This window comes from Saccopteryx leptura, chromosome 1 (genome assembly GCF_036850995.1).
Source record: "Saccopteryx leptura isolate mSacLep1 chromosome 1, mSacLep1_pri_phased_curated, whole genome shotgun sequence".
Classification (NCBI taxonomy): domain Eukaryota; kingdom Metazoa; phylum Chordata; class Mammalia; order Chiroptera; family Emballonuridae; genus Saccopteryx; species Saccopteryx leptura.
The window spans coordinates 376,596,183-376,619,292 of NC_089503.1; the positions used below are offsets into that span (position 1 = coordinate 376,596,183).

The following is a 23,110-nucleotide window of genomic DNA, read 5'->3' on the forward strand; positions in this document are numbered from 1 at the left end:
CTCTGGCTGGCCCGACGCGGCGGTGGCAGTAGGGGCGGCGGCAGTAGGGGCGGCGGCAGTGGTGGTGGTGGTGGTGGCGGGGGGGAGGGGCCGGGCGGGGGGCTGGCGGCAGCGGCGGATGGACTCGCGGGTATCGGAGCTGTTCGGCGGCTGCTGCCGGCCCGGAGGGGGCCCGGCCATGGGCGGAACCCTCAAGTCTAGGGGGGCCGGGGGCAGCAGCGGCTGCGGGGGCCCGAAAGGGAAGAAGAAGAACGGAAGGAACAGAGGGAGCAAAGCCAACAACCCTCCGTACCTGCCCCCCGAGGTGAGCACCTGAGAAGTGGTGGGTTGAGAGGAAACCACTTTCCGGTCCTGGGACTCCAGGAGGTGGGACAGAGAGAACTGATACCCCCTTCCGGTGTCAGGACCCCTGGGGAGAGGAGAACCCCTCCTTCCGGTCCTGGGACCCCAGGTATACCGGAGGCGTAGAGAGACTGGCCCTCTGCTCCAGGGGCTGGACCCCAGGGAGGAAGAATGGGGAGGAGGATATCCCCATTCTTGTCTAAATAACGCCAGGAGGAAAGTGGGGAAAGGAGATCCCACTCCGATCCCCCTGGGAAGAGCACAGTGGAATGCCCCGACCCCATCCCCGTGCTGCAGGAAGAGAACGGAGACTACATCTCGGGATAAGGAGGCAGAGTTTTCTAAACTTCTCCATAGGAAAGAGAGGAGTACGCGGGAAAAGAGCAGTATGTTCTGTACCAGTCCCTGAGTACACACACACACACACACACACACACACACACACCCAGAGAGAACAGGTAGTCCTCCTGCCCTTTGCCTGTCCTATGAGAAAGTGGGGACAGCCTCCACACAACTACTTCATCTACTCCCTAAGGCAGAGAATAATTGCTACTTTGTCCATCTTAGAAAAGGAGGACCCAGAGGAAAAGCCTGAACCAGTGGTTATCAACCTTGAGAATGTATCAGAATCACTTACTGTGTTGTAGACTTGGGCAACTGAAACCTGTATAATTATGTTAACAAGTGTCACCCCAGTAAAATTCAATTAAAAAAGAAGAATCACCTGGAGTGCTGCCCCACCCCTAGAATTTCTGATTCAATAGGTCAGAGGTGGGCCTGATAATCCGCATTTCTTTCAAGTTCCTGGGTAAGGCTGATGCTGCTGGTCCTGGGACCACACTTTGAATCATCCTTGTACCACTTTTCTGAAGCCATTCTAATTCTTCATCAAAATGATTAAAAGGAAGGTCTTTGTTTTTATTGATTGAGTTTAGGGTGAGAGAGAGAAAAACATCAGTTTGTTCCATTTAGTTATGCATTTATTGGTTGGTTCTTTCATATGCCCCGACCATCCCCCACAACCTTGGCATATCAAGACAACGCTCTAACCAACTAAGCTACCCAGCCAGGGTCAGAAGGTCTTTGTTGATGGGTGAAGATCTCCCTTGTACTCCATAATGTATAGATTGTGGTGAAGACCTGTTAGAGCCTAGACTGAGTCTGAGATCCTTGAAGGGATGCAATAATGACAGAAAGGGGAAGAAGAAAAATAGCCAGGAAGGCGTGAAGAAATACAGGACAGGCAGAACAAGTGAATCTCATATGCCTTCGCACCTGCGAGGGGAAGGCTCAGGCAACAGAATACCTCTTTGTTGGGTCACCTAATATAGGGAAGAGGTAGAGGACATTGTGGGGTGGGTTCAGGATTTCATGTCAGCTGAGGCACAAGGGTTATGGGGGTAGGAGATAAAAGCCACAGTAAATCTGTCTGCTTAATTATATTTTCTGAGTTTCTTCTCTTCAGCTCAGCCCAGCTTTGGAGCCCTGTCTCTCTCTCATATGAGCTCCTAACCCATTGGACTTACAGTGACCACTGCTGAGTTCACCCTTTGGCCCTGGTCCAGAACCTGTTGCATCCTCTCACTCTTGATTACATCAGTTGAGAGGGGCAGGCAGGAAAGGAAGTGGTGTCTCCTAGAGCAATAGCAAAGAATGGCTTCAGCAGCACCACCACAAGAGAGACACAGATTTCTAGGGACAGCATTTTGAGGGCCTGAGGAGAAGGAAGGGGCGATCTTGCATCTAGATCAAAGACAGGAGGGACTCATGTGCCTTGCTTAGATGGGTGACTTTCCTTGAGAGAGGTCACGTTGAGGCTGAGTAGAGGGCTTGTCTGCCAATGACCTTTGGCAGGCACCTGCCTAAGCACGTGCCATTGAACTTTCTGCCCTCTCCAGTTAGCTGTTGCCCGGGTCCCAGAGAGAACCAGGGAAATAGGGATTGGGTCTGGACCGTGTTTGGTAACTGCTCCCTGTTTCTTTCCAGGCTGAAGATGGAAACATCGAATATAAAGTGAGTCTTAGGCTGGGGAGGAGCATGTTGTTCTTGCTGGCATGGGATGATGATTCCAACTTTGTGTTCTGTAGTAATTTAGGCATGTGGTTCAGGGTGAGGGCTCTGTGCCCCATTCTATCAGCGGGACTTACCGTCAGGCATGAGGGGGTATAGTGGGATGATCCTGGTCCTCGCAGTGGGACAGGTGGTGAGTGTGTGAGTTTAGGAGGAGCATCTCTGATTTCACCTTCTCATACCACCTCACCTGCCCTAAGCTGAAGCTGGTGAATCCGTCCCAGTACCGCTTTGAGCACCTGGTGACCCAGATGAAGTGGCGACTACAGGAGGGCCGTGGTGAGGCAGTCTACCAGATTGGGGTGGAGGACAATGGGCTGCTGGTGGGGCTGGCTGAGGAGGAGATGCGGGCCTCCCTCAAGACCCTGCACCGGATGGCAGAGAAGTATGCTTCCCCTTCGCCTTGGTTCTCTTTTTCCTGAACTCTGGGAGGACACACATGTATCCAGTCACCAAGGCCTTAGGAGCCAAGAAGGGCCTTTCCTTCTGTTACCTTCTCTTAACAAAAGGCTGACGTGGGGAGGGCTAGTGTTCTGGGCTCTGCCACATTTGGATCTAGGCTTCTTTGTTCCTTAAGATTTGTCTGTCTGTTTGTTTGTTTGTTTAAAGGGAGCTGTGGGTGTGGGATGGATTGGAGGGTGGTCGGAGAGGAAGAAAGGTGTTGGGAGCTCTGGGATGTGTGGGAAGGCCGTTGGTCCAGGGCAGGATGGAAAGTTGGGGTGGGGGAGTACAGATGAGATGTGGCATCTGCGGCCTTGCTGTGGTAGGGTTGGGGCAGACATCACTGTTCTCCGGGAGCGAGAAGTGGATTACGATAGCGACACGCCCCGGAAGATCACTGAGGTGCTAGTACGAAAGGTCCCTGACAACCAGCAGGTGAGCATATGTCCTTCCCTGCCTTTCACACCCACGCTCCCTGAGAGGGCCCTGTGGTAGCAGGCTCCCTCCTGGCCCATGATCCTGGGGTATCCAGTTCAATCATGTGGTTCCCAAGGAGTGGCCCTGCCCTTGACCCAGCCTTCAGTGCAGAGAGGTAAGGATTGGAGCCCTTACCTCTGACCATTTATCCACAGTTTCTGGACCTTCGTGTGGCTGTCCTGGGGAATGTGGACTCAGGGAAGTCAACCCTGCTTGGAGTCCTGACCCAAGGAGAGCTGGACAATGGGCGAGGCCGGGCGAGGCTCAACCTCTTCCGCCACCTGCATGAGATTCAGTCTGGCCGGACCTCCAGCATCAGCTTCGAGATCCTAGGCTTTAACAGCAAGGGAGAGGTGCATGCAAGCAACGGGACCCAGTGGGCCAGACCGTGGGGACAGGATGGTAGAGGTGAGGGACAGAGGCTGAGGGCAGAGTGTGGAGACTTTCTGGAGTAGAGTAGATGAGGACCCTGAGGGCAGTGCCAAGCTCTGTTCTCAGAAAACAACTGGGGAATCAACTGAATTAAATCAGAAATGGGGCTCAGGGTTGAGAGGCAGGGTCACCCAGGGACTGGTTTAGGTTCTGGCGACACTTAAAGGGTTGGGGAGGCTGGCAGGGGACACTGAAAGCCCTGGGCTCTGGACCAGGTGGTGAATTACAGTGACTCACGGACGGCAGAAGAGATCTGTGAGAGCAGCTCCAAGATGATCACCTTCATCGACCTGGCCGGCCACCACAAGTACCTGCATACCACCATCTTTGGCCTCACTTCTTACTGCCCTGACTGTGCCCTGCTCCTCGTCAGTGCTAACACTGGGATTGGTACGAGGCTGGGGCAGGGATAGGGCTGGAGGGCGTGCTGATTCTCTCTTACCCTGGGCCTCCGGAGATCTGGGAGCCAGGCAAGCTCTCATGTTCCCTCCCCACCCTCCCACATCCTCACCCCTCTCTGACACCTGCCTTCTTTCTCCGAGGCAGCTGGCACAACAAGGGAACATCTGGGACTGGCCCTGGCCCTGAAAGTGCCCTTCTTCATTGTGGTCAGCAAGGTGGACCTGTGTGCCAAGACCACAGTGGAGAGGACGGTACGTCAGCTAGAGCGGGTCCTCAAGCAGCCTGGCTGCCACAAAGTCCCCATGGTGGTCACCTCCGAGGACGATGCCGTCACTGCTGCCCAGCAGTTTGCCCAGTCACCCAAGTAAGCCTCTCTCACTCTAGAGCCCTGGTCCACAGGGAAGGCTGCCACAGGGCCCCAGAGCATGGCATCTGGCCTCAGGACCAAACCGGTTCTGGCTTAGTTCTGCAGTTTTGCAGGTGGGGCTTGTGGGAGGGAATCTTGGCCAAAGGGCTGACCTTTCCCCCAAGCCAGCCTGGGTCTTTGCTGATGCCCGGGACTCTGGAGACGAAGTGCTACCCCAGGCACTTGCAGCGCCCTTGGGCTCTGGGACAGGTCCTTGGCTGGCTCACGGAGAGAGGGCTCAGAGCTCCTGCAAAGTTTATCAGGAGAGGGGCCCATAGCACCCTGAAAACTCACCTTTCCATGTATGGGAAGCTGTCCTCTGCTTCCTGTTAGAACGTTCCTCATCCATCCGTTCCATGCCTCTCCAGTGTCACCCCTATCTTCACACTGTCCAGCGTGTCAGGAGAGAGCCTGGACCTGCTCAAAGTCTTTCTCAATATCCTCCCACCGCTCACCAACAGCAAAGAGCAGGAGGAACTCATGCAGCAGCTGACAGAATTTCAGGTAACTGTCCACGCAGACAGGCAGTGAGCTGGGGATCTAGGAAGGACGGACTCCAGCCAAGCCCTGAGGCTGTCTAGAGATTGTGGACCTGCCAGCCCTACTTGGCAGGCCACTGAAAGAATTCCCTTTGGCTTCAGGTGGATGAAATCTACACAGTACCAGAGGTGGGCACAGTTGTTGGAGGGACACTTTCCAGGTGAATTTCCTTGCTTGCTACACCCCCCTGAGCCCTCACATACCCATACACTGGAAGGCATCATGGCCCAGAGGAGACCCCGAGCTGAACAGAGCCCAGCGAGGAGATGTGCTGGGCTGCAGATTAGCCTTTCACAATCAGAGGAGTGGGAGAAAGCTAGTCTGTTGGTTTATGAGGGAAGAAACAGTATTGCTCTTCTACTGGGAATCTCCAGAGCCCTGAAGGAGAAGTGTGGGTCTTGGGCCCCAGGAAGAAAACTAGAGTGTATTCAGTTGATCACTTCTTGGCCTTTTGGCTAAGATCAAGTATGGAGTGTATTCAGCTGACTTCATCTCCAAGTAGGGAGATGAGAGGTCCCTAAGACTCCTGCCAAAGCAGAGGATGAACCCAAGGGGATCTCTTGCTCTTGCAGGGATCAGGTGTTCAGTATCAAAGCAGCAGGTACCTCTCGGCCAGCCAGCACTGCCTTTCCTGGCATCGCCCTTCCCGGCCTGACTCCGAACTGGGGCAAGGCACTCGTCTCCCCTGTCTCCACGTCAGGGTTTAGGGTCTCCTTCCCTCCTTCCCCCTCCTGCGGCACTCACCTTAGAAGGGAAGTAACGCTCTGGGTGACCCTAGCAGAAAGGTCAGGGAGCCTAGGCTGACGCTGTGCCATCCGCCCTCTGGGCTGCAGTGGGATTTGCCGTGAGGGCGACGAGCTGGTGGTGGGCCCCACGGACGATGGCTGCTTCCTGGAGCTGAGAGTATGCAGCATCCAGCGCAACCGCTCTGCCTGTCGTGTGCTGCGAGCCGGTCAGGCTGCTACACTGGCCCTCGGGGACTTTGACCGTGCGCTCCTTCGCAAGGTGAGGTGGGCGGGTGGGTTGGAGGGAACAAAGGAGCACTTGTCTCAGGGTAACTCAGAGGAAGCATGGTCTCGACCCCAGGAAGGTGGTTACACAGACTGTCCATGTTGAAAAGACAGAAGACTCAAAGCACAGATCACTAAATACGAATCACTGTGGTACAACCCGAGTGCCCAGGACCTTAGAAATGCAGATCATTAGAGGGGTCAGAGGACCTGGGAGGTGTGTGAGGAGGGGTTCCCTCTAAGAGGAGAGTTCTGAATATTCCCTCCTGAGGGCTTGTGTTTGAAGTCCTAGAGGAAGAGGAAAGTTAGGAGCTGTAAGGGAGACTAATGCGAAGCCTGGGGACTGCCTCCCCAGGGCATGGTGATGGTGAGCCCCGAGATGAATCCCACCATCTGCTCAGTGTTCGAGGCAGAAATAGTCCTACTGTTCCATGCCACCACATTCCGGCGAGGCTTCCAGGTGACAGTGCATGTGGGCAATGTCCGGCAAACGGCAGTGGTGGAAAAGATTCATGCCAAGGTGAGAGGGACCCAAGCATGCCCCTTTCTCTCCAGGGACAAGTCAGGATTCTCCTGCCTCCAGAAAGGCCTTGGCCTCAGACTCTGAGAATTCCCTGATCCCACAAAAGGGACAAAGGCCCACTTCGGGTGGGTAGGACCTGCTAGGCCCCCGAGGGTGGAGAGCGCAGGCTGTTAAGAGAATGGGATGGGAGGCACTGTCCAGGGCCAGTGACGGCATATCTGCTGCAGGACAAGCTGCGGACAGGGGAGAAGGCAGTGGTGCGTTTCCGCTTCCTGAAACACCCAGAGTACCTGAAGGTGGGCGCCAAACTGCTGTTCCGGGAGGGTGTCACCAAGGGCATCGGCCATGTCACTGATGTGCAAGCCATTGCAGCAGGAGAAGCCCAGGCCAATGTGGGCTACTAAACAACTCCAGGCAGACAGCTCTATTGCTGTCTCTACAATATATAAGGTGACCCTGGCCACGCTGCCCTGTTGGCGGCTCTGTGTGTTAAAACGCTAGGGAGAGAGGGGTGCTCCCCGCCACCGTCCTGGAGAGGTGCCAAGCTTGGTGTGGCCAAGGAGGGACAACCGTAAGGGAGAGGACAGGAGAATTCAGGGCAGTGTCAGTAGCTATGTGTCCACCTGGTTGGCTCACCAACCCTGGCAACCCCATCACCTGCCTACTGGAGGGAGCTGACCACCACCATGGCCCCACAGTCCGGACTGGGCATGATTGACTGGTGTGGTCCCTGCACGTCAGGAACTGTCACAACTGGGGTGGTTCTTGAAAGCACTCCTTTCTCTATACCTCTTCTGAAGACAATGTAAGTTGCCCATCTTGACCTGACTGTGGACAGAAGACATCTATCTGCTCCTGGGCACCTGGTGGCCCATGGTCTGAAGAAATGGCCCAGGGACAGTGAATGGCAGTGCTCCATACTGTGCTGAGATGTGTGGCCTGTTCCTCAGCTTTATGGCCCTTCCCTTCACTGCAGGGCCATGTCCCCAGTTTCTCTTCTCATAGGCCCCACTGGTGCTATTTGTTCTGACCCAGGAGTGGGGCTGCCGAGCTGAGGCTTGGCATACCGAAGGTCAGCTGCATGTCAATCAGTTTGTCCCCACCTCCGCAATGATCTGTTGGTTTTAATGCTGGATCAAACAGCTTGTTTTATTTCCCCAGACCCACAGCTCCCATTCCTGCCGCCCTCACCCTGCTTCCAGCTCCTAGATAAGTCCTCTCTTGTCTTAATAATTTGCAGTGGCCATCCCTTTCCCTCTGTTGCTGGGAATCTGGAGAGGAGGGAAGATTGTTGCCATATTCCCTACTCTTTAGGGCATGGACTCCCTTCTTTCCGTTTGTTAGTATCCTGGGTTCCCATGGACTCAGGGATTTATTGGTTGAGTTTTCTCTGCATATATATATATATATATATGTACATACATATATATATTTAAATACACATATATATATTGTACAGAATAAAAATGTTTTATTGACCCCACTGTGCTTATGCTTAAGACACACAGGTTCAGCTTCCAGAGCTAGATTCCTCTTCAGGACTAGAGACTAGTGAAACCCTAACACTGCTGAGCCCTGAGTGCGGAAAGAACTCATCTAGTATCTCATTCACTGTTCTTCCTTTCCTTTCCTCTCCATGACATGTGATCAGTGTTCTGGCCTGTGAGTGCTCTCCCTCCTGGGAGCACGCCCACACCTTTCTTCTCACTCTGCCGTGCATCTCCTAAGCTCTAAGGGTCCCGAGAGACTTGAAACCAGGGGAGCAACCAGTAGTGGCCACCTGTCCTGGGCTAACCCGTGAGCCTGTCTGTAAGGCCCCCTTTTCTCTGACTTCCCAGGGAGCTAAAGCAGCTCCACTAGGCTTTTTTTTTTCTCTCTTAATTTGTTGGGTGATGCTGGTTAACAAAATTATACAGGTTTCAGGTGCACAATTCTACAACACATCATCTGTGCACTTGTGTTTTCACCATCCCAGCCAAGTCTCTGCCCATCACCGCTCTTTCCTATAACCTTTCCAGACAGCCAACCAGCCCCACCTAGGCTCTCCTGTTGCTGCTTCTGTCCTAAGCACTTCCTTGTTCCACTGTCCCCAGCTTTCATAAATGTACTCTCAAAATCAAAAGAGAAAAAGAAAGAGGCGCTCTGACCTGTTTTGCATAGTTCTTTGAGCAGAATAGAAAGCCAAACTGCCGCCTGTTCAGCTGTAACCACCCCATACTTGAGGAATTGGCTACTTGCTAATGGTCACACTGGTGAGGAGCCCACAACTGTCTGAAGAGATTTGGAGATTAGTATGCCAGCTATTTATGAGTAGAATTTAGAGACTCAGTCTGATCCTCATGCTTTTTTCTAGCCATGCCACGTGGCCAAACCTTACTCCTTTCTTCCCATTTCTGTGTTCAGGGGACCTGACTATCAGTTTATGGGTAGAGAAACAGCCCAATGTCAAAGTCAACTACAGAAAGGGACTGCATTTGTAGTACTAAACTTTGCAAAAGAACTTAATGATAAATGTGACCTGTGGTCCCCAGGGGCTTTCTGCCTCCACAGCTTCCTCAAGCTCAGCTGCTTTTAAAAATATCACTGGCTTAACTTGCTACTAAGAAGCCTGTGGTTGAAGAACTTCCTCCTATGTCTGAAACTAAGGGAAGGTTTGCTTCCTTCTGTACGTTGCTGAGTTATAAGGAAAGGTATTCAGCAAAGAAAAGAAAAGGGTTTGTTTTTGTTTGTTTGTTGGAGGTAGCAAAGTTATGCTCAGAGATTGATTTCTGTCTTTGCCAGCAATTTATTTAGCACAGGTTTGCTGTGGGAATTATTTCATAATTCAGCAGCATGCAATATCTCCTAATAAGCCAAGTAAAGAAATAACATATACCAAACAAATGTCATATTAAAAACACTATTTTTCCAATCAAGGGGTGGTAAAGGTATAAAGTACAAACAGTATAAAGTGTGTACCTTTTTATAGCAGAAGGCACTTGGGAGAGTTGGCGACCCACCAAAGAGCTGATTTCCAGCTGCCAGCACAAAAGTAAGAGTCCCCTGTTGCTAGAGCACGTTGCTAGGGAACGAGGACAGGAGTGTTGGGAAGGCTGAGCTGCTGTGAGGTTATCACTTCGGAGACCCCTGCATGGGTTCAACACCACTGTGGATGGTTAGGAGCAAATGTCTCAAGGGTCTCCAGACAGTTTTTAGGTTAGTGAAGTGTTGCCTCACTAAAACCAAAATTCTCAATCTTCACAAATTTTCAGTATTTAGAGTCCAAATGTCCCTTTGTCATCGTTGCTTCTCCACATGTTCCTATCATTGGGATCCCAGTTGGGCTTCTGACTGCTTATCAGTGACAACAGATGCAGAAGGATGGCATCCCGGCATAATTCATTCTTATATCAAAGCAACTTTCAAAATTTGTCACAGACAATTAAAACAATTTCACTTAGGTCATAAATGAATTTGAAATATTAAACCTATAAACAATCACCTGTTAAATAACATTAAAAAAAGATTTTATTTATTTATTATATAGGTAGAGGAGAGGAGCGGGGAGCAAGAAGTATCAACTCATACTTGCTTCACTTTAGTTGTTCATTGATTGCTCATCCTAGGTGCCTTGACCTGGCAAGCTCAGGGCTTCGAACCCACAACCTCAGCATTCCAGGTCGATGCTTTATCCACTGCACCACCACAGGCGAGGCAAAAAAATTGCAGTTTTTAAATTAAATTTTTAAACTTTTCCTGGATTAAGAAAAGAAATTTTGGAAAATCATTACTTGTACTTAGACATTTTCACGAACCAGTGAGCCACTTTGCGATGTCAATGGAACCCTGTCCCAGTGTGCTGGGGTTGCGGGCTTGATCCCTGGTCAGGGCACATCTGAGAATCAACCAATGAATACATAAATAAGCAGAACAATAAGTCACTGTTTTTTTCTCTCTCCCTCTCTAAAATAAATAAAAAAATTTAAAGGTATATAAGGTACTCCTCCCCTCTCCAGTGTGTGTGTGTGTATATTTTATGTGTGTTCCAGTTCTGGTAACCATCTAAAACTTTTCACTATATATGTTTCATCCAGTGAATATCAAGCATCTATACAGGAGTCCCCAAACTTTTTACACACGGGGCCAGTTCACTGTCCCTCAGACCGTTGGAGGGCCACCACATACAGTGCTCCTCTCACTGACCACCAATGAAAGAGGTGCCCCTCCCGGAAGGAAGTGCAGCAGGGCCGGATAAATGGCCTCAGGGGGCCGCAGTTTGGGGACGCCTGAATTATGTGCAAGGCACTGAAGAATTCTCACCTCCAAGAATTCCCTACAGATCTAGTTAGGGAAAGGACCAGGTATACCAGCGGTTCTCAACCTGTGGGTCGCGACCCAGCGGGGGTCGAACGACCAAAACACGGGTCGCCTAAGCCATTGGAAAATACATATACACTTATGTATACAGTGAATACTGTCTTTTATTAGACATTCAAGTGCCACAAAAAAGGAAAATATTTTTGAAGGAAGAAATTTCCTGTTAGACCTAGTGGTTTTCAAATGTTTCCCCCTTCGATTAAATACAGACCCCCAGGGCTCTGGCCGGTTGGCTCAGGGGTAGAGCGTCGGCCTGGCGTGCAGGAATCCCGGGTTCAATTTCCAGCCAGGGCACATAGAAGTGCCCATCTGCTTCTCCACCCCTCCCCCTCTCCTTCCTCTCTGTCTCTCTCTTCCCCTCCCGCAGCCAAGGCTCCATTGGAGCAAAAGTTGGCCCGGGCGCTGAGGATGGCTCTGTGGCCTCTGCCTCAGGCGCTAGAATGGCTCTGGTTGCAACAGAGCAATGCCCCAGATGGGCAGAGCATCGCCCCCTGGTGGGCATGCCCGGTGGATCCTGGTCGGGCGCATGCGGGAGTCTGTCTGACTGCCTCCCCATTTCCAACTTCAGAAAAATACAAAAAAAATACAAAAAAATAAAAAATAAATACAGACCCCCAGTTCTATAAATCAGCTTTAAAAGGAGTTGGTTTGTGTATATTATCAAAGGGGCACTCACTATGTACACCATCCTCCCTGCTTCTCTACACACCACCACCTTCATCTTTAGTTTCATTCAGGGTTCCCCACATGAGAAAAGCGAAAAGCAGCTGACTTTCCACAAAGAAGAACCCAGACTAAGAATGCAATACTATAAAAACGAACAAGTGCAAAAAGCTACAATAATTTAAAACCCTAAGCTAAATAGTCACTTCAGTAGGGAAGAAGTGAACACACCAATGACCCTGAAAGGCCCAAGTACTTACCCCTTAAATTTGTATGTTGGGGTTTAGGAAAATGCCCTCTACAAACCTGGCCAGCTCTCGGTATCTTCTAGATCGGTGTTTCTCAAATATTAAGATACACCCTTGTTAATAATCAGAGTCTTGTTAATAATCAGAGTCTGATTCAGCTGCGGTAGGAGTGAGGCTGGGACAATTTTAACAAGTTCTCTGATGCTGATGCTTCACAAAATCACATTCAGAGTAGCAAAGTTCCAGAAACACTCTAGTTCTGATCATGATCATCCAATCTGAAGAGTTCTTGAGGTGGTCCAGCATCAGTCTTGCATAGAGAACAAGATGCAAGAGGTAGAAGGGCCAGTGGTTAAAATTGTGACTCTCATACAGTTTGTATGAAATTCAGTGTTGAGTAGCCCCAGTCACAGAGACAAGGGGAAAATTTTTTTAACTTTTTTTACTTGGTTCCTTTTCTGTGCTACAGTACTTTAATAAATTGTTCTTAATCTTCAGTGGTCTATAAGGCATTATCTCAACTTTGCTCCTTATCTCAAAGATGAGGAAAAGTGAGGAAAGGGACTTGCTCAAGGCCATACACTGCAAGAGACAGAACCAAGTCTGGAAACAGATCTCTTAACCTCCAAAGCCCAACCCCCCCCCTTTTTTTTTTTTACCAGATGACACTTCCTCCTAAGGATAAGACTCAAAGCTCTTGTGTCTCTGGAAGATGAAGATTTACATCTCTATCAGCAATGAGATTAGAATCCATGCCCATGAAGAGATGGGTGCATTTAACTGGATTATTTTTCTTATAAAAATTTTCATCAAGTTATGAATTTCCCTGAAAAGTGAACATATTTCCATTTCCCAGGGTACAGATAACATAAACCCTGTAGCAAACCTGAGGGCAGCCCTAGTGTGTTAACGGCTTAAAAAATGATTCCAATGTCTGCATGCCCTCAGACCTAGGACGCTTGCTCCTGGAGGCCAAAGGGCTCTTGGGAGTCCTTTTGCCTTGAGGAGAACCAGCAGGAACCACCGTGGGGGTTGGGGAGTGGGACTGCAAAAAGGACTTCTGCAACTCCAGTGCGAAGTGGTAGTCTGTGTGTTCCGGCATCTCCCACGTGGGCACCAGAGAGCCACACTGCTCACACGGCACTTGGTCCTCGGCAGCCAGAACACGCGGCGTCGCAGCTGCCCTCTGAGCCACCCCCAGAGCAGACTTGGAAGTTAAAGAAGCAAGCTTGCTCGGGCTGTTCTGGGCCAAATCCATCTGCACAGGAGATGCTTGAACGGATTCTAGCTTCAAAACTTCTTCACAGACAGGGGCGGAATTGGGATACTCCGCTGGAAAACAGCTGGGTAACTTTTCAGGGCTAGACTGCGGATTTTGTGGAGGACAGGAAACTGAAGGATTATTAAGCTGTTTCTGCTTTAGAAGCAGACTTTTCTGTTTAAAGAAGGGCTCGATTCCTGTAGCTCGGCTGGTTGGGAACGGTAATGAGAGCTTGCAGGGTGAGTTGCTCTTGATGGCCTGGGAAGCAGCAGGAAGAGACGGGAGTGAAGCTTCTTTGACTTTCTGCTTTTCTGCAGCTTTTTGGAAAAATGATTCCAGAGAAGTGGATGCTTTTTTAGTGGCTGTCTCTGAAGAGCCACCTCCCTGGGCCTTAGCTTCTGGACTGGTAATTGGCACCTTTGGCAGAGAACTTGAGTCGTTACTCAAGAAGACGGTGATGTCTGTGCAAGATGAAGGCGCAGAGGCAGAGAATTTGGTAGCACAGAGGAAAAGCATTGTGAGGGGTGGGGACCTGTGTGGAAAGTAAAAGGACAAGCTTAGCACAGGTCACAGATTTGATTTATAAATGACCGGGATTCAAGTTCTGTCACAAGAGGAAGTAATTCCTGACTGCATCGATTCGCATCCTTTAGGGCAGGGGTCCCCAAACTTTTTACACAGGGGGCCAGTTCACTGTCCCTCAGACTGTTGGAGGGCCAGACCTATAAAAAAAACTATGAACAAATTCCTATGCACACTGCACATATCTTATTTTAAAGTAAAGAAACAAAATGGGAACTGATACAATATTTAAAATAAAGAACAAGTAAATTTAAATCAACAAACTGACCAGTATTTCAGTGGGAACTATGGGCCTGCTTTTGGCTAATGACATGGTCAATGTCCTGTTCCATATTTGTCACTGCTAGCTGTAACAAGCCATATGACGTGCTTCCGGAGCCGTGACGCGTGTGTCTCACGTCACTGGAAGTAGTGCTGTATGTGAGCAACGCCGTGCTTTGCGGTGCCACCACATACAGTACTCCACATACAGCATCCGCATCCTATGCTCCTCTCACTGACCACCAATGAAAGAGGTGCCCCTTCCGGAAGTACGGCAGGGGGCTGGATAAATGGCCTCAGGGGGCTGCATGCGGCCCGCGGGCCGTAGTTTGGGGACCCCTGCTTTAGGGTGTATCAGATTCATACAGATTCAGTAGGCCTGGGATGGGCAGAGAACCTGCCTTTCTAACAGGTTCCTAGGTGATACTTACTCTGCTGATCTAGGACAGCACTTTAAGAATCACTGACTTGGTGAAGTCCTACCAAGTCACACACATGTAAGTTGGATCCCCTGGCAGCTAGGTACTACTATTGTCTTCATAAGATACTACTGCAGAGCTACTGTAATGCGGGATCAGGGCAAGAAATTCTACTCAGGGCAACAAAAGAGCTTTAGAATACTTAGACTGGAAAGACTTGAAAAAACCCTCTCACTCATTCTCCTGTTCTAAGAGGGCACCACCTAACACTAATACACTAATGCTGACAGGTTTTCAACTCTGGAATCTGGAAAATGGAATTCCACAGTGGCTTGGGTTACTTATCCTAGTCCCGAAAACATTTCAAGAAATTCCTGTCATAAAGATATTCATTATGTCTAGATACCCAAATAAATTTTCCATGAGTTGAATTTCAGAAGATAAAATGTGCTTTTATATACAGATTAGTCCCCTCAATGAGGTAAATAGCAAATGCTATTTTTTTTAATGCTATTTTTTTTTAAGTGAGAGGAAGGGAAATAGACTCCCACATGCGCCCTGACTGGGATCCACCCAGCAACCCCCATCTGGGACCAATGCTCAAATCAACCAAACTGTTTTTAGCACCTGAGGCCTATGCTCAGACCAACCGGACCACTTGCTGTGAGAGGGGAAGAGGGAGAGAAGGGGCAGAGGGAGAGAAAGAGAAGCAGATTGTTGTTTCTCATGTGTGGCCTAACCAGGGATCAAATCCGGGACATCTGCACGCCAGGCTGATGCTCTATCCACTGAGCAAACCAGCCAAGGCTTAATGCTGTTTTTAAATTATTACAACAATATCTCACTGTCCTTCAGTTTCATGCTTGAGGATAATCTTAAAAACAGATAATTTTGATGCTTCCCTATCAATAAGTTTCATGCTCTTGCTAAGTAATACCTATTATAGTCTGTTAATTTATATGGTTTCATATGAACACAGTATCACAATTATCATTTAGTTTAGTAAAAATGTTCAATTTTTGAAAATAAATATACCAGGGAGTAAAGAAGTTAAGTAAATTATTCTAAGAACAAAGACTTCAACTTTAGAGATCCCATCATATTGTATATCTGTACATATAATAGTAGTGGCCTATATATTTTGATAAGCAATTACTTATGTGGTTAACTAAACTCATTTCTTATACTCTTCAATATAGGTTGATTAACAAACAACCAATTTATTTTTCTCACTTAACTATTTCTGTTGTGAATTTGGAATACTTTTTAAAAAAATGTAACAGACTATGTTAAATATTAAAAGGATTCCAACACTAAAACAATATCTGGACAGTAAATGAACATGCTCCAGTCATATATCTGGTTATCCTTCATGGACAACTGAAGTTTATTAATCTGACACTTGGTAGTATACCAGTGGAGCTTGTTACCAAGTTGGAATGTTAGATAGAGATTCTCAGTGAGTATGAGTCAGATTCGTTATCAAGGAAGATCCTTTAAAGAGAGAAAAATCAAGTAGTTGAAAAAGAAGTTCCCAAGTGTGCTGTGTTCTTAAAACTTGAATTCTGTACTGCCAAGTGCAACTGGACATTCTCCTGACTACTGCAAATTGATACAGGTAAGGATAGTATTGATTCACAGTGCCTCTCAAACTTACCCCTGGGAACTGGACAGCAACAAATGTAGGAAGGAAGTTGCAGCCAAGCTGCCTTTTTTTCTGGTGTTTCTACTGTGCTCTCCCCTTTGTACATGACCATTCCTCCCTGTAATAGGGCCTACTAGACAGTCACAAAACACCTACGCCAGCTGGAAAGCTTATATACCCACTAATGTTAGACCAAGACAGGGTATAAGTCTCTTCTGAGAAGATGAGCTAGAAAGAAACTCACCATTCAGTCTGGACCCCTGAAGTATTACAGTTCCGGATGGCAGCAAATGCATCATGGCTCATCTTGTGAGCATCATAGCGGGTAAGGGCACAGCAGCGGCGCAGGCTGCTGAGACGTTTGTCTCCTTGTACACGAATGCTCACGACCAACTGGGTGGCCACCCTGTCGTTCTGTGGGTATAAAAGGATTGAGACCAGAACTAAAGTTACCATGAGCCTCTGGATTCTATATACTGAACTGTAGAAGAGGATATTAAAAGAACCAGAATGACAGACTAGTTTGGAAATAGTTAAGTTTAATTTATAATTTAAAAAAAATTTTGTGCTATTTTGGGGTATAAGAAGAAATTGGAGATGATATAATTTAGATGATGGATTATTAGGTAATATCTAGAAAATTTTGACAGGTGATGGGAAGAGGAAAGAATAAATGAAAATTGATTCTCCTGCATGTTTTTTTTATGGTGTCTATGCAAGGAAGATTATAATACCTATAGTACTATACTATACTTTGTGACTGAAGGAAGAACTCGTGTAACTGAGAGTGAGCCATGCTAGGATGTCAGGATTGAGTAGTGGATCTATTCTTTAATCTACCCTGCTGCTCTTTTCTAAGTGAGAGGAGGGGAGATAGACTCCCGCATATGCCCCAACTGGGATCCACCCAGCAACCCTATCTGGGGCCAATGCTCAAATCAACCGAGCTATCTTCAGCGCCTGGGGCTGAAACTCAAACCAATCAAGTCACTGGCTGAGGGAGGTGGGAGAGGGAGAGAAGCAGACGGTTGTTTCTTTAGTGTGCCCTGACCAGTAATCGAACCCGAGATGTCCATATGGTGGGTCAATGCTCTATCCACTGAGCCAACCAGAGCTTGCCCTGAAGCTCTTATGTTTAATATGAACAAAAGTTTTCACTTTTACCTCCTTCTTACAATCTACCACTAGAAGATGTGGTGTAGTGAGCCTGCCTCAAGAAAGCAAGATCATCGATTCACTTTTCAGTGAAGTCTAAGCATCTAAATACTTAATGCAAAACCAACTGTGAAACAAAGGTCAAGAGGCAGGAATATAAGAAGGTAAAAACTACTATTAGCCTGACCATGCGGTGGCATAGTGGATAGAGCATTGGACTGGGACGCAGAGGATCCAGGTTCGAAACCCCAAGGTTGCCAGCCTGAGTGTGGGCTTACCAGCTTGAGTACAGGGTCGCTGGCTTAAGCGTGGGATCATCAACATGATCCCCATGATCATTGGCTTGAGCTCAAAGGCCACTGGCTTGAAGCCCAAGGTTGCTGGCTTGAGCAAGGGGTCACTGGCTCTGCTGTAGCCCCCTCCCTCCTCCAGTCAAGGCACATATGAGAAAGCAATCAATGAACAACTAAGGTGCCACAACAAAGAATTGATGTTTCTCATCTCTCTCCCTTCCTGTCTCGCTGTCCCTCTGTCTCTCTCGGTGTCCACAAAAAAACAAAAACAAAACTCTATTATTGGGATCCCCTCAAAATCAAAAGATGTGAGAAGAAATACCTCTATGGCAACCAAACCAAGAACAGCAACTATTTGGGGGGGGGGGTGAAAAGACAATTTAAATTTTTGTACATTTAAAAACTTTTAAAATGTTTATTGATTCATTTTAGAGAGAGGAAGGAAGGGAAAGAGGAACATCGATTTACTGTTCCACTCACTTATGCATTCCTTGGTTTATATTGGTATGTGCCCTGACCAGGGATCGAACCCACAACCGTGACACATTGGGATGATGCTCTAACCAACTAAGCTATTGAGCCAGGGTTATTTTTGTACATTTTGTAAATATAATTCCTACAGCTTTGTATATTGTGAGAGAATACAAATTGGCAATTACGAAGGAGTCCTTCTTGACTAAAACCATTCAAGTATAACTGAAAGCCTACTATATATCAGACTTAGTGTAGAAATACAAATCAGAACAAAAAATGTAGGCCCTCACGGGTCTAATCTTGTAGTAGGAGGTACAGATAATAAACAAGTAGACATGTAATAGAAGTGACTACAAAGTGCTATGGAAGAAAGCAGAGTAAGGCAGAGAGCACTGCAGGCTCTGATGAAAGAGGGTAGTTGGAGAAGGTGAAATTTAAGCAACGACTTAATTTTTTTTTTTTTTTGTGGCAGAGACAGGGAGAGGAACAGATAGGGACAGACAGCAGACAGGAAGGGAGAGAGATGAGAAACATCAATTCTTTATTGCGGTTCCTTAGTTGTTCATTGATTGCTTTCTCATATGTGCCTTGACCAGGGGGCTACAGCAGACCAAGTGACCCCTTGCTCAAGCCAGTGACCTTGGGCTCAAGCTGGTGAGCCTTGCTCAAACCTGATGAGCCCACGCTCTAGCTGGCGACCTCGGGGGTCTCGAACCTGAGTCCTCCACGTCCCAGTCTGACGCTCTATCCACTGCGCCACTGCCTGGTCAGGCCTGACTTGAATAAATTGAGGGAGCAAATTTTAAGAATGGAAGAGCAAAGATTCTCCAGGCTGAAGGAACAGCAAGTATATAAGTGCTGAGATGTGCTCTGGCTGGGAGCTCAGTTGGTTAGAGCATCATCCTGCTCTGCCAAGATTGCGGCTTCAATCACTGGTCAGGGCACACACAAGAATCAACCAATGAAGGCATAAAGAAGTGAAACAACAAACTGATCTGTTTGTCTCTCCCCCCACTTCCTCATCAGTTAAAACGAAGTGCTAAAGTGAGAGTTTGCTTCTTGTGTTAAATAAAAGGCAAGGAGCCCAGCAGACAGGAGTGAGTAAGGGAAGGAGATGAGGTCAGAGAAGTAGCCAGAGACCAAATTATATTGGTCATTACAGAATAAAAGAAAAGAAATCCACACATGACTTCAGTGTGAAAAGAAGACACTAGAATATTTTAAAGTAATAGTATCTTCTATGTCCAGAATTCTTTTTGGCATAAAGTCGTTTTAAGCTTAAAAAGAGATTAATTTTCAGGGATCCCTACAGTGTTGCACTGGATACACAGTGAGAAGTCCCAGATGCTTAAAGAGACGAGAACAGGGCGATACCTACTGGGCAAACAGACCCGCAGCACAGCTGAGATTATACCCATCTTTGTTACCACCAAAGAACACACATGCACCACCAACTCAGCTAAAAAGGGGCATACAGGTAGTACTGGATGATTCCTGACAGTATAAAGTTGACTTGTAGGACTTCCAGATGTTTCTACTGGGAGGGATACATCAAATGATACTGTCAGGAAAATAAAAAAAAGTACCCACAAAATGGGAGAAAAGTTGCAAATTATATATCTGACAAGTAATTTGTTCCCAGAATATATAAAGAAGTCTTAAAACTCAATAAAGAGACAACTGTTTCAAAAATGGGAAATGACCTCTACAGACATTTCTCCCCAAAGGATAAGAAAATGGCTAATAAGCACCTGAAAAACCACAAACTTCACACCCATCAATAGAGCTAAAATTAAAAAAATAATAATAAGCCTGACCTGTGGTGACGCAGTGGATAAAGCGTCAACCTGGAAACACTGAGGTTGCCGGTTCAAAACCCTGGCTTGCCCGGTCAAGGCACATATGGGAGTTGATGCTTCCTGCTCCTTCCCCTTCTCTCTCTCTCTTTCTCTCTCTCTCCCCCACCTCTCTAAAATGAATAAATAAATAAATAAAAATTATTAAAAAAATAATAATAATAAGATTACAGAGAAATTAGAACCCTCTTACATTGCTGGGAATGTAAAATAGTGAAGCAACAGCCTCAAAATACTAAACATAGAGTTATCCTGTGACACAGCAATACAACTCCTAGGTATAGAGGAGCAAGAGGAATGAAAACTATATGTCTACATAAAACTCTGTAAATGAATGTTCATAGCAACATTATTCTTAATAGCCAAAAAGTAGAAATAACTCAAATATCCATTCACTGATGAATGGGTAAACAAAATGTGGTAATATCTATACAATAGAATATTATTCAGTATAAAAGGGAATAAAGGCCTGACCAGGTGGTGACTCAGTGGATAGAACGTTAGCCTAGGACACTAAGGACCCAGGTTCAAAGCTCTGAGGTCACCAGCTTGAGCATGGGCTCATCCAGCTTGAACCTCAGGTTGCCAGCTTGAGCGTGGGATCATAGATATGACCTCATAGTCGCTGTCTTGAAGCCCAAGGTCGCTGGCTTAAGTAAGGGGCCACTGGATTGGCTGGAGCCCCCCAGTCAAGGCACATGTGAGAAAGCAATCAATGAACAACTAAGGTGCTGCAACTATGAGTTGAACCTTGAAAATATTATGTTAACTTAAAGTTTTCAAACCACTCACAAAAGATCACATACTGTACTATATTCCATTTATATGAAATGTCCAGAATAGTAAGTCTATAGAGACAGAAAGGAGACTTACTGATTGCCTAGGGCTGGGGGAGTAACTGCTAATAGGTATAGGATTTCTTTTTTGGGCGATGAAATGTTCTTAGATCGACTGTGGAATAGTTAACACCAGACAGTACAAAAACTACTGAACTATACACTGTAACAATGGGTAAAATTTTTTAAACAAGTGAATTATATGATATGTAAATATACATCAATAAAGCTGATTTATTTGTAGAAGACTGGATGAAGAAATGAATGATCAGATGTCAAGTCTTTGACCTAATACTCTAAACCTGTCAGTGCTTCTTTGTCACATGGACTCTGTTTAAGTCCAGTAATTTACAGTCTAATCCCTAAATGTCCTGCTTAATGGCTCAGTACTCTGATGAAGGTCCACTGTACATTCAGAGCTGCAGGAGTAGATAAAGAGATAGGAAAAAAAAGTAGAGGCAAATGGTAATGAAGGAGACAGGAATAGTCAGGTCATATGTTCACAGATCTAGGCATTCAAAGATCATGTTGAATTTTATGGTGAAATATAGAAAAGAAAGGCTTTTAGCAATAAGTAACTTTAAAAAGTCTCTTCGCATAAATAACTCATTTAGTTTCTCTTCTATCTTAAACTCTAAATAACCCCAAAACTTACTTAGGTCTAAAACTCCCTACCCCCAGCCTTGAAGTTAGTTTTGCCAAATTGTAGCTGTGTCAGGGGTGGGTCGTAAATCCTAGAATGTTTAGGAATGTTTTTGTTAGACATGCAAAACATTTATCACTGCCGTGTTATCATCCTTAAAGTTTATAGTCTTAGTGTGTAAAAATATTTTTTCTTTAAATTGACCCTATAGATAAACACTGTAACAAGACAGTAAGATTTAATGAGCTTGTTAGTGAGATTAATGAGTATGTTTTATTGCTTTTGTACCATGCTTCACTGAGCTCCCCCTCCTTCCCACCCCAACCAGCATGAATTTTGTCTTTAAAAGCTGGCCCCAAACTGTGTTTGGGACTGCATGATTTGAATGACTTAGGTCCCCAGCAGTCACCCGCTTTATAATAAGACTCCTTAATTTGGCTACTTAATTGTGTGGCAAAACGTGTGACTCTTGCTGTTCCAAAACAACAATGGAAGAAAGAAAAGATTTCTTAAAATTTCTTAGCTCGTATCTTTTTTTTCCTGTTTTTCTTTTTAGCTGGTATCTTTGTATCTTTACTTCTATTCCATAAGGTAAGCTATTTAAACTGGTATTTAAATCCCAAAGCTCACCCCAGGAATAAAGAAAGAATATCTTACATCATTTCGGTCCTTTGTTAGTCTCTCCTCTAGTTCCTGGGCTAATTGCAAAAGCCACCATTGTACCTAAAAAAGCATAGAGACTTTAATCTTTCATTTAAAAACTGTAGGTTTATTATAGAACTAGATGGTGCATTCTTCTCCCCAAAATGACTCTGGAGCTGGGATTCAGTGAACTGAGTCAGTTCACCCATGTATTCTACCCCCAGGATTTCAATGACAGAGGCCCCCAGCTTTCCTCCGAGACTACGGCTAACAAAAAAGACAAAGAGTTCATTATAGCACTCTCCCCGAAAGGGATGTTTGTAAGAAAGTTTTCCCCATAACCAGGGGATCAACAGATAGATCAGAGACATCTTCAGTACTCCGACCTGCCCTGGCTCAAAACTTTCATTTTCTTTTCCTGCTGGCATGCCATCAGGGAAACTTCAGGCATGTTCTAGCTCTGAGAAAAGAAAAAAAGGAAAAAAAAAAGACACACACTTAAGGCACAATAAATATCCTAGGCCTTCCAAGTTTTCCCCTACCAAAAAAATGAATAATTATATTTCAAACTTCACAAATTTCCATTTTATTTATTTTTAGGTGGAAAAAGGAAAAAATAATAAATCACATTAAAACTAGTCAATTTTCAACACACACAAAAAATTCTATTCCCTTCATACTTGACAGCATAATGGTTCCATCTAACTTCTTAAACCTTCTACAGTTTCCAAAACCTACCAGCTAACTGTTACCCTTAACAGAGGCAATGTTCTGTCAAGAATGGCCGCCTACCTGTTCCCGAGTAGCCAGAGCTGTTTTTCCTGGAAAGTTCTTGCTGCAGCCAATGGTTTTGGGTAGCTGCCTGGGTTTCACTGGGTCATGTTCAATGCCGCGGCACATGGCATATAGCCAAGACCTAATAAAACCAGCAAGAAAGTTTAAGGTGAAAGCAAATGATTATTGTTAAAACAAAGCGAAATTCCTATATTATACTACCCCTTTTTATCCCTTTCATAAAAAAGTTTGTCCAAAATTAAGTATACCTCCCCTCTGACAGAACCCCTGCCCTACCCAATGAACGCCAGCGCAATATGGTGCCAAGGAGAGAAACGCTGTTTGCGCTTCCCAAAGCC

General features: G+C 46.5%; 2 protein-coding genes across 3 annotated transcripts in view; one reads left to right on the plus strand and one right to left on the minus strand.

Annotated features, from left to right (window-relative positions):
- The first annotated feature begins 92 nt into the window (after positions 1–92).
- On the plus strand, positions 93–8,122 carry GTPBP2 (GTP binding protein 2). 2 transcript variants are annotated; one of them, XM_066359331.1, is made up of 12 exons: positions 93–304; positions 2,329–2,355; positions 2,613–2,797; positions 3,180–3,288; positions 3,486–3,683; positions 3,978–4,152; positions 4,309–4,528; positions 4,939–5,074; positions 5,212–5,270; positions 5,944–6,115; positions 6,476–6,640; positions 6,871–8,122. In XM_066359331.1, exons 1-12 carry the CDS (start codon positions 119–121, stop codon positions 7,045–7,047), a joined length of 1,809 nt encoding a protein of 602 aa, XP_066215428.1. In that variant the 5' UTR covers positions 93–118; the 3' UTR covers positions 7,048–8,122. The 2 variants fall into 2 exon arrangements, with proteins under 2 accessions (XP_066215428.1, XP_066215429.1); XM_066359332.1 differs by lacking the exon at positions 93–304 and adding an exon at positions 1,043–1,150.
- POLH (DNA polymerase eta) overlaps positions 7,860–23,110 on the minus strand; it is a 37,724-nt gene continuing 22,473 nt past the window's right edge. Inside the window, exons 8-11 of the mRNA XM_066359330.1 lie at positions 22,770–22,893; positions 21,993–22,058; positions 16,323–16,492; positions 7,860–13,703 (exon numbers count right to left, since the gene is read on the minus strand). Coding sequence (XP_066215427.1) covers positions 12,809–13,703; positions 16,323–16,492; positions 21,993–22,058; positions 22,770–22,893 — 1,255 coding nt within the window. The 3' untranslated portion in view covers positions 7,860–12,808. The remainder of the gene's footprint in view (positions 13,704–16,322; positions 16,493–21,992; positions 22,059–22,769; positions 22,894–23,110) is intronic.